Source organism: Limulus polyphemus, unplaced genomic scaffold (assembly GCF_000517525.1).
Source record: "Limulus polyphemus unplaced genomic scaffold, Limulus_polyphemus-2.1.2 Scaffold600, whole genome shotgun sequence".
Classification (NCBI taxonomy): Eukaryota; Metazoa; Arthropoda; class Merostomata; order Xiphosura; family Limulidae; genus Limulus; species Limulus polyphemus.
Window position 1 is genome coordinate 258,481 of NW_013666210.1, and position 14,968 is coordinate 273,448.

Here is a 14,968-nt window from a genome sequence, read left to right on the forward strand (position 1 = left end):
CTAAAGTTTACGTCGGAACGAAGTTACGGAAAGTTAATTAACAAACGGAGACGTAACAATACTATAATATATATATATATATATATATGTGTGTGTGTGTGTGTGTGTGTGTGTATATATAGACACACACACATCTTATGATATCCTTCACTGTAAGTAAAATAATTATCTTCACAATTTTCAGCTAAAACACTTCAAGGAAAATTTTGTTTACACATTAACACAAACAAAAAGAGTATTGCTGCAAAAGCTATGGTATGGGTTAAAGTAAACAGTAACTGAGCTATACCTAATAAGACATAACAGTATGAAAATTTTAAAGGTAAGTAAAGGTTATCATTGGAAATGCTTCGAGTGTTCAGTTTTGTGAATAAAGGTCAGAAATATCACTATATACGTAATAAATATTAGTAATTACCTAAATCTTCCCATGCAATCACTTAATTGTTTTTCCTAAACTAACAACTTATAACTTGCAGGAATTGATATAGAATGTCACCTTGTTTTTATTTATAATGTTAGTGTGAAGATGGGCTGGCTTGAATATCTTTTTGTTTTCTACATAACCTGTCTTTATTGATTAATGTAGAAAATAAGTAAATTTTATGGCCACTCTTTTAAAAAAACATTTTAATTAGTCCTAAAAATATGTGATGTAGTTTCCCTTTAATTTTTTGCTTTGTGAGTCAATGCTTAATCATCCAAGGATACTTATGGGATTTTCCACCTTGATATGGTTGCAATAATATGATCAGGTTTAAGGTACATTAACTCTTTAGACCCAAACTGCTATGATAATTTACCTTAGCCATGAGAAATTTAAATTTAGTGCTTTTTCTCAGTTTTGTGTTAATATGAGAAGTGTTTTCAGACAATTTTTTATGAAAATAAATCATGTTTGTTTCACCTTCTATTTGTACTGTGATATACCATGCCACTTTTGTATTTCAAAGTGCTGCTATTTAACTTTTACTGAGAGATGTAAGTCATCATTCACACACAGAGAAAATAAGCTATTTACAAAATTATTCATTTAATCCAATCCCATGTTGTAAGTCTGCTGCATACTATTGTGTATCATAAGTATATGTTTTAGCATATATTGTTTTTGAACTGATTAACTTTTGTTTCATAGCTTTTTCTTATTTGAAATAATTAGTTAAAAGCAAATTTGTTAAAAGATGGGCAAGTTTTAGTAGTTTCTGTGGAAACAAACAAGAATTTTCACCATTATCACAGTTTGGATGTGATTATATAACAGTTTAAGAAAGTAGCATTGGCTACTTTTTAATGTCATATTTGCCATTTTGTTTGAAGCTTAAATGAAAATTATCTTTTGGACTTTCCATATTTTCTGTGACCAGTTTTTTTATCATTTGTATTCAAAACAAAAGGTGAGATTTGAGAAAATCCCCCTGCTAGTTGGGTTCATTGTGAATGCACAACCTTATTTAAATTGTATACAGAAATTGGGGAATTCATACCACTTTTATTGGTCAAAAATAGGCTTAAAATTACAAGTATGCTCACTGCACTGAATAACTGAATTGAAAATGGTAAAATACAGTCTATTTTAGTTCTACAATAACATGCTAATCCAGATATATCTAATGATAAAGTACAGAATAATAATATATATTAACCTACTAATATCATAGTCCTTGTGGTTAAGAGCATTTTATTTATAATCATACAACAACATAATCCTGGCAGTTCACATGTTAAAACAGTTTATTTTTCAAAGTATGATGTCTACTCTATATGGTTTTAATAAAAGAATACAGTTTATTGTTGTTTCTGCATTAACATTGTAGTCCATTTAGGTCAAAGTACAAAATACATTTTATTTTTATTTAAACATAATAATACTAATCCTTATAGTTTCAATGGTAAAAATGTATTTGTGGTGTTATGTTAACAAGCCAGCTCAGTTAATTTTACATTACTATTATGCTAGTTTAAATTTCTAATAATTCACTAAAGCTTTAATCAAGAAGTGATAATAGTGACAATGCTAATAGTAACTACAATTTAAACCCTGAAAGCTGGCAAAGCATTAGAAAGTAATAAGCCTAAATTTTGTGATAAAGATAGTGTTAACTGCAAATCTTTTTTTTTTTTTCATATGTTTTTTAATTTGACTGAGTAGTTCTGGTATTGAATGAAAGACTTCTTTAGAAGTGAATTATAGGGAGAGGAGGACAAAAGAGAGATCTGGAATGCTATTTTTACATGTCTCTGATATTTGGTCCACAATCTACATATTCAGAGTAATGTAGTAAAGAAAAATAACATATCTACAGTTAGTGTGATTTTTATCACAAATTTTAGGTTTATTTGTTGCTAATAGCAGCTGTTTGGATGAGTTCACAGTCTAGTTCAGAATATTAATATTACTACACATAAAATTATTCATGACACTGTTTTAATTGGTATGGGAAGTTTATAAGCAGTCTTGTTCCAGCTTTTTATTCAGCTTTTGTCACATGTTTTTAGTGATTGCAATTATAATGGAAAACTGAAAAACAGCTTGACAAGAAATGAAGAGGACAAGTGGTAGGTACTGATTGAAGCTGTTTTTGTAATGGGTTATCCATTGTAGCCGGATGAACTATTTTACAACCTTGATATAGCATAGCTTTTGGAGAAAAATTATATATTTGTGTGTATATATATATATATGAGTGAAACTAGAACATCCAGTCATGAATTACTTGGCAAAAAAATGTTTGGATATGAATTAACAATAGGAATGAAGTTATAAGTTGGGATAAATTAGACTATGAAATGCATACATTTGATGTTAAAGTTTAAAAAAGAGTTATGAGCCAAGAACAAATGGGTTAAAAAAAAATAATTGTGTGGTTTATTTTCCTGGTTATATTAAGTGATTTTGCATATTCATTTTACTTTGTATTTTCTAAAGGATTAATTTGTTAATATCTTAAAAAGATTGACATTTTTTTTGTACTACGTATTTGATAGTGACAGTCATTTATGTAAAACTTTTTTTTTCACTAGGAATGCATGCACTAACAGTGGAGAAGAAACTAGCTCACCCACTCCCACTTCATGTAACTTGACTTCTTTCTTCTCTATGGTAAGTACTTGTTAATGGACCAATCTGGATGTACCATACCTTCAAAATGTTGCCAAATGTTCCTTAGTTTATGAGAACATGTGTTTTGGGTGATCATTTGGAACACCAGCATATACAAGCATAAATACTTAGAAAGATGTTAATGAGCTTGTGAGCTACTTAAATCTCAGTTTATGGATTATTTTGCTAATAACTTGAAATAAACAACTAAAATACATCCTCCTCATGCATGCAAATTCCGTTTGACATTATCATTGGCCTCGTACATTGCAATTATAAAATTGTTTAAGATTTTGCAGTTAGAACTGTATCTGTTTGGTCATTTGGAATATACTCCCTGAAATGTGCGAAATCCTTTCTTACAAGAAATAGTCCTGTCAAATGACTTATTTGTGTATGTCATGCTATAGGATAAAAGTGGGTTTGTAAAAGCTGGCCAGCTAACTGAGAAATAGTTTGCAGTTGCTTAAATAAAAATATGATACAAATATATATGCATTTGAGAGTTATTTGTTATCACAACAAAAACAGCAACTTAAAAAATGCTTTAAAGGCATCCAAGAGAGAAAAGAAGGCTTGCATATATGCCCTGTGTTGTTTTATAGGAATTCAGTTATGCAAATAAATGGTGAGCCAGTAGCTTCTTTTGTAGCTCCTTGTTGTTTGCTGTTTTTTCCCTCATGTTCACCTGTGTCCATTCAAAAGTTTCTAAACATGCCTAGTTTTGATGTTAGAGTACTGAACACCTATCAGTCAACCTGTAACTGCTTAGTATGTACAGGTAATTAATAATGTAATTTGCTGTTAAATGTTAACCTTGATTGATGAGACAAGCAAAAAATTAATAAAAGGGCCAGGCATGGTCAAGTAATGTTTCATTTATATTATTAAAAGTTAAAAGTAAAATGGCCAAGCTAATGGTCAGCATAGGATGTGCAAAGAGTGAGATTACAGTAATAAAATCTGTAGCTATGAATGATATTTGAGGTCAGAGTATTTCAAAATATTCTTCTTTTACTCTGAAACAAGTATATGTATCATAAATATTCATCAGAATATCATTTATAACTTTTAAAACTTGTAGTAGCTTTCCTTTAAAATAAGTAATCCAGTTTTCCTTGTGTTGCACAAGAAATCCTTTGGGTAAAACATTTTCCATCTGTTAACAATTAGTAAGCATTGTATTTGATTATAATTCGGTATTTTTAGAGATATAGCTAGTGATCATTGCAGTTACTCTGAATCTCACTTGTGCATGGCATACTATGACTAATCATAAAATAAAATATAACATGAATTTAAATATTATAATAATAGCAAAAAATGTAGACATTCAATGAGATTTAATTGGAGATTATATTTTTTTTTACAAATTCTAAAAATTCATTGCAGAATTGAAATGAATACAACAAATGGTTTGGTTTGGTATATCAAAAGTATTCTGGAGCCTTACATTATTAGTCAATGTCATCACATCTGGTCATGCTCCATCTAATGACAGTGCATCTTGAAAATAGCCTTGCAGTATATTTTTATTGCAAAAGGATCTGTTATAAGGCTGTCAAGTCTAAAGCATACCTTTTTTCCCTGCTGCTCTCCCTAATCCATCTAGTGTTCAAGGATGACAGTTTCCTAGTGCTTATTAGTCACACAGAAATCTATAGGCACTGCATCTGGTGATGTGACTGCTATGAATACCCATTTAATTGTTTCTCTACTTCGGGTATGGAATGGTTCAATGGGAGGTATGAATGGAACACTTATCTAGGTGAACCTGAACCATGTTGGTCTCATTTTCACTTGGGGATCCACCTTTATTGTGCTGCGTACTGTTGCCTAAGACACACAAACTGCTTTTGCCACCGACTTTTGTGTTTGTAGATTTTCATCTGCTACAAGACTTTGCTTACCATAGCTGGAGTATGACTTATTGCAGGTTTTTATGGGTTGTCCTGGTGCCTCAAGTTGAACTGTATTCTTTTGTTTTGCAATGTTATTGAGTACAAGGGGAATAATCATCTTAAATTCTAAATCTCTTATCTCGGCCAGTCTTTATGATCTGAGTGTATGAATAATTGTGTCAAAAAGGACTGTTACAAATCCTTTCCAAAATTGACCAGTTTTTGGTAACATCACCCTACCTATAAAATTCCAAACAATGTTAAAATGTAGTATAAAACACACTGTTCATTGTGAATTTATATTTGCTGTTTGTCACCTGACATCTGATTTGTATATTCAAAATTGTTTTAATATAACGTACTCAGTCATATATAAAACTAAGTTTTATTTGAATAATTATTTCCCCCTTGTTTTTAGACTTTATATTTGCTGTTTGTCACATGACATCTGATTTGTATATTCAAAATTGTTTTAATATAACATACTCAGTCATATATAAAACTAAGTTTTATTTGAATAATTATTTCCCTCTTGTTTTTAGACTTTATTCTGTGCTCTTGTGTCAGTGATTTCTGACCAAAATAAGATACAAATATAAATCAGAAATAAATATGAACCTAGTAAACACATTGCTAATTTAATATATGACAGTCTCACTAGGAGTAAGCTATGTTGTAGTAACATAATATTTTGGGACAATATGGGACCTATTGGTCCATCGTGGCTGTTCCATCCTCTAAACTAAATTAAAATAATTATAAAAAAATCTTAAATCCAGCCCTTATCATTCATATACTTATCAAGATTTTTCTTAAACTCACTTAAATTTACTGCCTCTACAACATCCGGGATACAACCCATTCCAAAGGCCAACCACCCTGTTAGAAAAATGAAACTGTCTTAATTGAAGATGACACCTATCTTGCCAAAATTTATACTTGTGTCCCATAGTCCTACTATTCTCATTGTTAAATATGAAAAAGATAATGCATCAACACTATCAATTCCCTTTACAATCTTAAACACCTCAATCAGATTCAGACCCCCCCCCCACTTGATCTCCTAAAAACAAGAGATTCAAGGTCTCATATGCAGAAGAACAGCTGTAATGATTTGTTGCCTGTAAAATCAGAGATATGACACAGTGATGAAGTTTGTATGAAATGTCTTATTTAGATCATAAGCAGAAGAATGGCCGATTGAAATAATGATTGTTTGTAGTATTAGGGCTATTGCTTTATAAACTAAAGATAATTAAAAGTAACTTAGATGCTCTAAGTCAGAAATTACAAAAATTTAAAAATTGTATAGGTAGGAAATATATATAATATAGAAGAATAAGGATTGTAGTATTTATGTATTACAGTGTCATAAAACAAAAATTATTTGAATCCTTTGATTCATCAGTTAGATACCATCACTGTTATAATACTTTTGGACATAATGCCAATAATATTTCATAAGACTTATCCAGCTTAGAAGATTTAAGCTAGTCCTTAAGTCACATATTAAGCTAACAATGTAAAATGATTCTCATAATAATAAAGTATAATAAATAAATGAAAAATAATGGAAACAAATATCTGATGTACAGTACACATTTTAACCATTACTGTTCTTGAGTCCAGAATATAAATTGTATTGAGTTGGTATGTGAATAAATACAATGCTAGAATAATTCATATTTATTTACAGTAGTAGTTAAAGTATGTTCTGTGTTTTCTTTTGTTAGACTTTTTTGGTATTTGTCATAACTTTTTTGATTATTTTGATTATTTACTTTCATATTATCACATACTTTTTTACTTTTTTTGACTGATAATAAATTAACTATTAGAGATTAATATGGATCATTCTTTTAATGTTTTGTGAAATTTATGAATAATATTTGAGCAATTATGAGTATAGTTTAATGAGATTGTCAACTGACTGCCATTAAGCAGGTTGATTGAGTTTTCCTTTCACTTGAAAAATTAACAGCAAGTAAATTAAATATATATATATATATATCCACAAAAGATAAAGTAAATATCAGAAATTCTAAAAGCAGGATGAACATTATTTTTTGAAGGATAAAATTCCATAACTCTGTTATAAATGAATGTTAATATGAAAACTCTGTACCATAACCTCCACAGGATCGTTCCATCAGTATGGCTGCAACCAATAAGTGTCCTGCTGCCAAGTCTTGTACCACTTTTTTAACTACAGACTCTGAAATAACTAAGAGACTTTCTGAAAGTAATGATAATGTCCCAATTTTGGGCATTAGTCCTGCTAGCCCCATCACACCTTCCCTTAGCCTTTCTTATGTTACTAATGTCACCATCGTTCCTTTATCTAATTCATTCCCGAGAATAATTCTCAATGATCCCGAAATGTTTGTAACTCAGAATTCCATTCCTGAACTTTTATCGTTTTCTAAACCTGGAGTAAGTAACACCCTAGAACAATCTATTAAATCTCAAAGCATGATTAGTGGTACAAGGCCTATATCTCAAGATAATGTTTGCAACCAGGTAGCTTCTGCTGGGGAGGAGAAGGGTGGATCTGAATCTAAGGAAGATAAGACTTGGGCTAAGGTATTAACTGTAAGTGGCATGGTCTGTCAACACTAACCTTGAGCTTCGAGAAACTTTGTCACCAACATTCATTCTTTAAAACAACAACTAACAATGAAGCATAACCTACCATATTAACCTTTTCTTATAAATGTCATAAACATGTAGTTGTTATTCATAATCCATAGTATCTTAAGTGTTTGAGAGTAAAATACATTTTTCAGAAGTTAATGTTGATATTTATATGTCATTTTATTTTACTAAATCAGGTTTTATTCTATAGCATTTATCTGCATGTTCATTTTGTTATTAGTAGAAGTTAATGAGGATTAAAAACTTGAAACTTAGAGTATATGGCAGCTATTCACACCTACATGTTATTACTATAAGTTTTTGGACAGCAAATCTTTGGAAGAAGAGATTGCATGTTTCAGAGAAAGTGAATTACCTTTGACATTAATTACAGTCTGCTTAGTTGCTAACAGGTTTAGTTGAGAGATTGAGCATTGTGTAGTGGTTAAAGTACCAGGACAGTGAAACAGAGAGTGTATGTTCCATTGCTCTAAAAATGTGCTCCACAATTTAGGAGTGTAGGAACATTTATAATAGTGATGGACAAGTCTCATTATTTGGTTAGATAAGAGAAGCCCAAGAGTTGATGGTGGATGCTATTGACTAGATGCCTTATTTCTAATTGATTGGTTCAGAATTAGAGAGGGCCATGCATAGATAACCCTTGTGTAGCTTCGCAAGAAAATTCTATAAAACCAAAAAAAACATGAATATCTTGCTGTTACACACATATTCCAAAACACATTCTTAGAGGTCTGTCCATCTTTATAAAGCAAACATTGGATAGGGGAATTTGTCACACCACATGATAATCTCCCATTGTTCTTCACTTCATTCTTGATGCTCAATGTACCATCAGTGCCATCACCTTAGATTGAAATCTATGATGAGCAACTTATAGTTATAAAATGTCATCACTTAGATTCAGAGTTGTGGTGAGAATCTTATAGTTACAAAAGGTCACCAACTTAGATTTAGAGCCTTGATGAGCAGCTTAAAATTACAAAGTGCTATTACCTTATATTCAAAGCTGTGATGAGCAGATTAGAGTTAGAAAATGTCATCACCTTAGATTCAGAGCTTTGAGTAGCTTATAGTCGCAAAATGTCACCACCTTAGATTCAGCAGAGCTTACATGAACAACTTAAGGTTACAAAGTGCTATTACTTAGATTCAAAGCTGTGATGAGCAGATTATAGTTAGAAAATGTCATCACCTTAGATTCAGAGCTTTGAGTAGCTTATAGTTACAAAATGTCACCACCTTAGATGAACCAGAGCTTACATGAACAACTTAAGGTTACAAAGTGCTATTACTTAGATTCAAAGCTGTGATGAGCAGATTATAGTTAGAAAATGTCATCACCTTAGATTCAGAGCTTTGAGTAGCTTATAGTTACAAAATGTCACCACCTTAGATGAACCAGAGCTTACATGAACAACTTAAGGTTACAAAGTGCTATTACTTAGATTCAAAGATGATGAGCAGCTTACACTTTCAACCCATTCTTGAATTTCAGCCGCAGGATATCCTGCACTTGGTGAATGTAATTGGCCTGCACTTCTAAACTGTTATTAAAATTCAGGAAATAAAATGAATGCCAGATACATGGATTTGTTTCACAAGACATTTGAAAGTTCACAAGAACTGAGATATGATTTATTATTATTATTATATTTTAGCTGAAGTGATATACTACATTAGAACATCTGGTAATCTTCAATATCTTTAGCACGTAACACTAATATTGCTTCCAGTTACTATCCCTCTTTGAAAACTTATAAACTATTTTCATCATATCTTGATTCTTTAATAACTAGCAGTCTAAAGCAGCTGCTAAACTTTATAAACTGTATGCAGCAGTGTACCATGGGATTCATATGCAAACTCAGTGTGTGTGTGTGTGTTTGTGTGTGCACTACTAGCTGGGAGTTTGCTGTGTTTGGTAATATAACATAAAATTCATTTAGATAAAAAGAAATGCTATTTGAAACAATGCAAATAATTTGTTTTCAATATATAGGATTAATAAATCTATACATTTTATGAACCCTATCTAGTTAGCGAGTATGGCATAATGTGATTATATGCAAATCATTTGTATAAAGTATGATTAACCCTCCATGGTATCTAGATGTGATATAGCTATGTTTCTAACTTACCAGTTTGTAAAATAAAAGCTTCTTAAGATGTTTAAAGAAAAATTACCCAATCTGACATGAGTTTGACATAAGTTTAATGTTTGAGAACATTCCTATCTAAAATGTTATTTTATCTTTTGGATCAGAGTATCGTCGTAAGTTAATGATAAAGAAGGACTGGATCAGTATTCAAATAGTATTTCATTGAAATATATAGAAACATTAATTGGATTTTTTTCCCAATTTCAGGTCGTTGAGGTCAATAGAAATAAAATGGTGGATGTTTACATTTTGTCCAGAGAGGATGCTGTTTAGTACAAAAAAAAATTGTTACATATACAAATAAAATGGTTATAAGAAATGATTGTAGCATGTTTTACCACTTATTATTTCATGTAGGTTATGATTCTATTTGAATATTTTAACTTTTTATACTATTATTCCTGAAAAAGGTATTCTACTGAAAAGAATGGGCAAAGGTCAATAAATTTATGGGAGTATAAAGAAGCAATATAATGTAGCGCTGTGAATATGATATAAGAGGTAACTTTTAAATACTCATGAATTCAAACTGCAGATTTAGAAATATGATAAGTCATGAAGAAGTTCCTGTATTTCTTTTTACTTTGTTTTCAGTAGTGGACTAATTTTCTTTCAGAAATAATACTGAAAAAGCTGAAATATTCAAAAAAAGTCACATTCTACATGGAATTGTCTTAGAGTAGTCAAAAATGGTAAAATAAATTTATTTTTTTATAATCTTATTTTGCATATGCAGAAACCTTTTTTCATAAACAACAGCATCTCTGGATAAAACATAAACGTTTGCATTTAAATTATGTTGACCCAAGCTAACTGAAATTGGTGTAAACAAATTGGATGTTTTCTATGTGTGTCATTGAGGTCATGTGAATGCTTACTATGAAATTGGTCACTAATATTGCCAATTCTCCTGTCTCTGTATGCTGATGACTTAATTTTTTTTTCATGTGCTAAAACTAGCTCCAAAAATTACTAATTGTATGTATAAGTAATGTAAAATATGAATTAAATATCTAACTTCTTTCAAACTTTGAGCCCTCTTAACCCTTTGATTACCATGACGAGGTTGTTGCATAATATATGCCGAAACATGTAGTGTATGAGATTGTTTTTCTGTTTCATCGGGATTTTTTACCACTTTTTTTAATCTTGTACAGTAAGTTATTATTTTAGTAATTTGGCGACTGGATACAATCTCATTTTGCTTGAATTGTGTATAAAATAATCATTGTTTTTTCAAAAATGTTAGTTTTTAAGATTGAACAATACACATGTGCCAAAGAAATTTTTTGAAAAAAGAAATAATTTTATTAAATGGTTTATTGACGACTCTTAAATGAATTTTTTGAACAGTTTTATTTTACTACTAATTTTCAAAAAACATGGTAGTTTAATGTTCTCTACAATACCAGTTAAATTTGATTGATTTTTGATTTTTTTTAAACTATCTAGCATCCTAGATTTATCAGTATAATTTGTGATTAGTTTTCTATTTGCTTAAAAAAGTAACATTAACAAACTTCAGCAAGACTTAAGGTTTCCAGTATTATTTTAAAGTAGTAATATACAAATTGATATGATTGGTATCCTCAGCATTTTTGTGTGTAAAAGTTGGAGTACATCATGCATTTGGTAACTCCACATGACAATTGTATATAACTACAATAAGAATGAACTTCATGTTTATGTACAATGGTTTATTACTGAATGTCAAAAGAATAACTTCTACCAATTGTACTTTGCTTTCATGTCTTTGAATTTTAGTGCACATCAGTATATGTATTTTGTAAAAACATCTTTTGACAGGAGACATCCTTTGCTGAATCAAGCCCTGTGACTAAACCCCTGACATCTGCCAGCTTTCACAATTCAGCATTGCTGAAACAAACTTCACCAAGCTCTAACTCTAGTGTGCTTTCACCCTGGCATGTATCCAGTACTGATGATGTGACACGCAGAGAGGGTGAGAGGGTCCAACGTCGTACTGTGATCACTACCGAACTGTGAATGCTTTTCTTGTATTAATTTGTGAAAACGTTGATAACTATTGAAGCCTTTGTAACTTGGAAAATCCGAAAAATAGTTATGGTTTTAGAAACTTTTTCTCTTGTTAATAGTTTTACAATTTTTTGTTCTTAGGGTATGCAAATTTTATCTCTTTCACATTTTCTTTTATTAAAGTGATTGTCTTGGATATCAGCTGATAAGGTCTTAAATGTTTTCAGTTGTTTATATGTTGTAAATATTCTTTCAATTTCAAGATGTTTTCTTTCAAATTTTGTTTTAACTATGTAGGTGTTATTGTTATTATTTAAGTATTTGTGAATGATAGAGCATGTTTACACAGTAAAATTTTTATTTTGTGGAAAATGGATTAAAGAGAATTCTCTTGATTTAATGCAGTGATTGTCAAATAGGGTTTCTAACTATCATTTATGTATTATTTTGTGTTGGAAGCTGTAATGAAATTTGTTGTGAAAAAAACAGTGTTAATTTATGCAGGGGTTAAATTTTATGGACTACCAGAAACTGTTTTACATCTTTTCTTAGTAGTTTGATGTGATATGATTTAAAACCAGCATTTGAGAAACTGTGATTACAAATTGTAGTTATGTATATAAATAACTGTGTGTTGTATTACTTCATCAGTGAAATAGTACTCCACCATATTGTATGGCACTGTTTTGTAGAATTATTGTGAAGGTAACTTTATTTTTTTATATCACAATTTTAATAAGTATTGACTCTTTGGTAAACTTAGTCCTTTCTAGTTTGATGAATTTGTTCTAAACCACTTACAGTCTTTGGTTACATTTAGTGCAGTAGTTGAATATTTATACTTTGTCCTTGGGTTTACCACTACACTTCATATTTTAGATTATAAAAAAAGTTATTGCTAAATACAAGTCAGTTTTACTGATGTCATGTTTTGTGTTGAATCTGCTGCCTTACAGCAATGTTGTATATAGTTTGATTAGTGCCTCTCTAGAACCTAGATTCCATATTTTAAAGTGTGCAAAGTGCAAATCCATGATTAGTGATACATATATTCAAGACACTTGTAAGGAAGCATGAGTGCATGTTATTATGTTTTTATTTGAAAAAGTTTTTATTAGCACTTTTTTAACTGAAATCTAGTTTGAAAACTTATATGTCATTTGAAGTGCTTGATAACTGCTTTTAGAAGGGTTTTGTTGAAAAATCCTGTAAAAGCTGAGATATATATGATTTGTGCCATAATTCATTATTGGAGAGCAAATAGAACTTAATACTTTATATAATACATTTAATAATTCCAATAATTGGAAAATTTAATGAAAAAAGTTACATTAATGTTTTTAGATAAATAAAAGTGTACCAGACACTACATTTTGGAAATGCATTTAAGTTTTTCTTTTCATAAATGTGTTTCTTGTTTCTAAATATGTAGTTATTTGCTGATGAAATGTAAATAACAAATATGTGAAAAAAAAAATAGTAGGCTTAAAATAAGTCTATGTTTATCATTTTAAGGAAATTCTTGTTTTCTAAAGTGAAAATTATTTCTATTAAGATATTGTACCAGTGAGTTGTGTTTCACGTAATGTAAACTGAGTAACTTAGAAGAGTGCACTAGATAGATCCTCCTACATGATCTGAGAGTTAGGATTGCTCTTCCAGTATTACTCTGTTTTAGCAGAGATCTGGGGGATTAGCAGTCCAATAGCAGGCTTCTTCTTAATTATCAATTTAATCATTTGGATTTATTTTTGTACTTTGGTCAGATATATTTTCTAATTAGATTTTTATGTTTAAAAATTTGTCATCCTTAATTGTTAAATTTTGTTAAATGCATCATTTTATCTGCTTTTATGCATGAAGCAGTTTCATTCACTTTTCTATATCAGGATGTGATGCTTTGTTTTGTAAATTTACCCTGATTTTCCAATATAATATAATCTTTAGAAAAAGAAGCATTATTCAACATTGTTTAGTTATTTTATTCAACTTTCATTATAAATAAATGTAAAAAAAATTTTGATTGAAAAGTAATTCTAAAATAGTTTTGTGCCATTTCAAATATTATTGTTGAGTGTAATTTTAAATATATGTAGCTTCCGTAAATGTCCGGTTTTACTACGGTGGTTGTTTTTATCTTTTTCTTAATCATATTTGGAATTAATTTTGTGTTAGATATTGATTATTTAGCACGAGATTTGTTGGTTTCTGGTTTCTTTAGTGCGTATCTAGTGCTAAACTTTGTCGATTACGCTAACAAATAAAATTTCAAATTTGAACAAGGACCTATTCATAGTGTTCTGCTGATTCGAAAGTGCATATGGTTAATCAAATTTCTCAACAATATCGTGTTTGTACGTTGTTTTTACCATTAGAGTGATAACACAGGCCTGGTTTTATTGTCTTGAAATTTTTACATGTTCTACAGTAATTCCTGTATGCTGAATTAGAAAATTATATCCATCTTTCTCCATCACGTACAGATTTTTCACAAAACGTCATATGTACGTTTGCATAAGTGAATCATTTTCACTGAAATGTTGACAACTACAAGCTATAGATTTCTCTAGACCAATCGCGATATGAGAGTCTTATCGATTGTTCTACAACCCACGAGAAACACACCGCTAGTATATAAACTGTTAACAGTTCTGGATAGTATTTGTTTGTGCGTGCACTTTGACATTATTTTTTCTTTTCAGTATTATTTATTCGTTGCTATGGCAACAAGAGGTTGTGTAAATGACCTAAACACATTCTGTTATATTTGTGATAAATTTGTTGTAAAGAAACAAAGGCAAAACCTTACAGAATTCGTCAAAAAAGCGTATTACACGTATTTTGGAATAAAACTTTAGGACCAAGATAAATCATGGGCTCCGCACAAAGTTTGCACCATTTGTGTTGAAGAGTTGAGACAATAGACTAAAGATAAGAAAAAGTCTGCCTTTTGGAATTCCAATGGTCTGGCGTGAGTCTTGAAATTGTGGAGATGACTGCTATTTTGCTCATGTAACATGCAAGGCCACAACACTCGAAAAAAAAAAAAAGTTCTATCCGAACCTTCAGTCTGCTATAAAACCTGTTGCTCATGGACTTGATGTATCCGTACCTACTCCACTGGAGACTCTTGATACAGTTTCATTTCATGT

General features: G+C 30.3%; 1 protein-coding gene across 4 annotated transcripts in view; it reads left to right on the forward strand.

The window, feature by feature from the left end:
* The window catches only part of LOC106459389 (band 4.1-like protein 5), a 69,902-nt gene extending 55,801 nt beyond the window's left edge, over positions 1-14,101 (forward strand). The window contains exons 14-17 of one of the 4 annotated variants that reach the window (XM_022385860.1): positions 2,497-2,556; positions 3,022-3,100; positions 7,141-7,593; positions 11,625-14,101. In XM_022385860.1, coding sequence (XP_022241568.1) covers positions 2,497-2,556; positions 3,022-3,100; positions 7,141-7,593; positions 11,625-11,825 — 793 coding nt within the window. In that variant the 3' untranslated portion in view covers positions 11,826-14,101. The remainder of the gene's footprint in view (positions 1-2,496; positions 2,557-3,021; positions 3,101-7,140; positions 7,594-11,624) is intronic. The other 3 variants (XM_022385862.1, XM_022385861.1, XM_013919004.2) reach the window with 3 other exon arrangements.
* Positions 14,102-14,968: the final 867 nt, after the last annotated feature.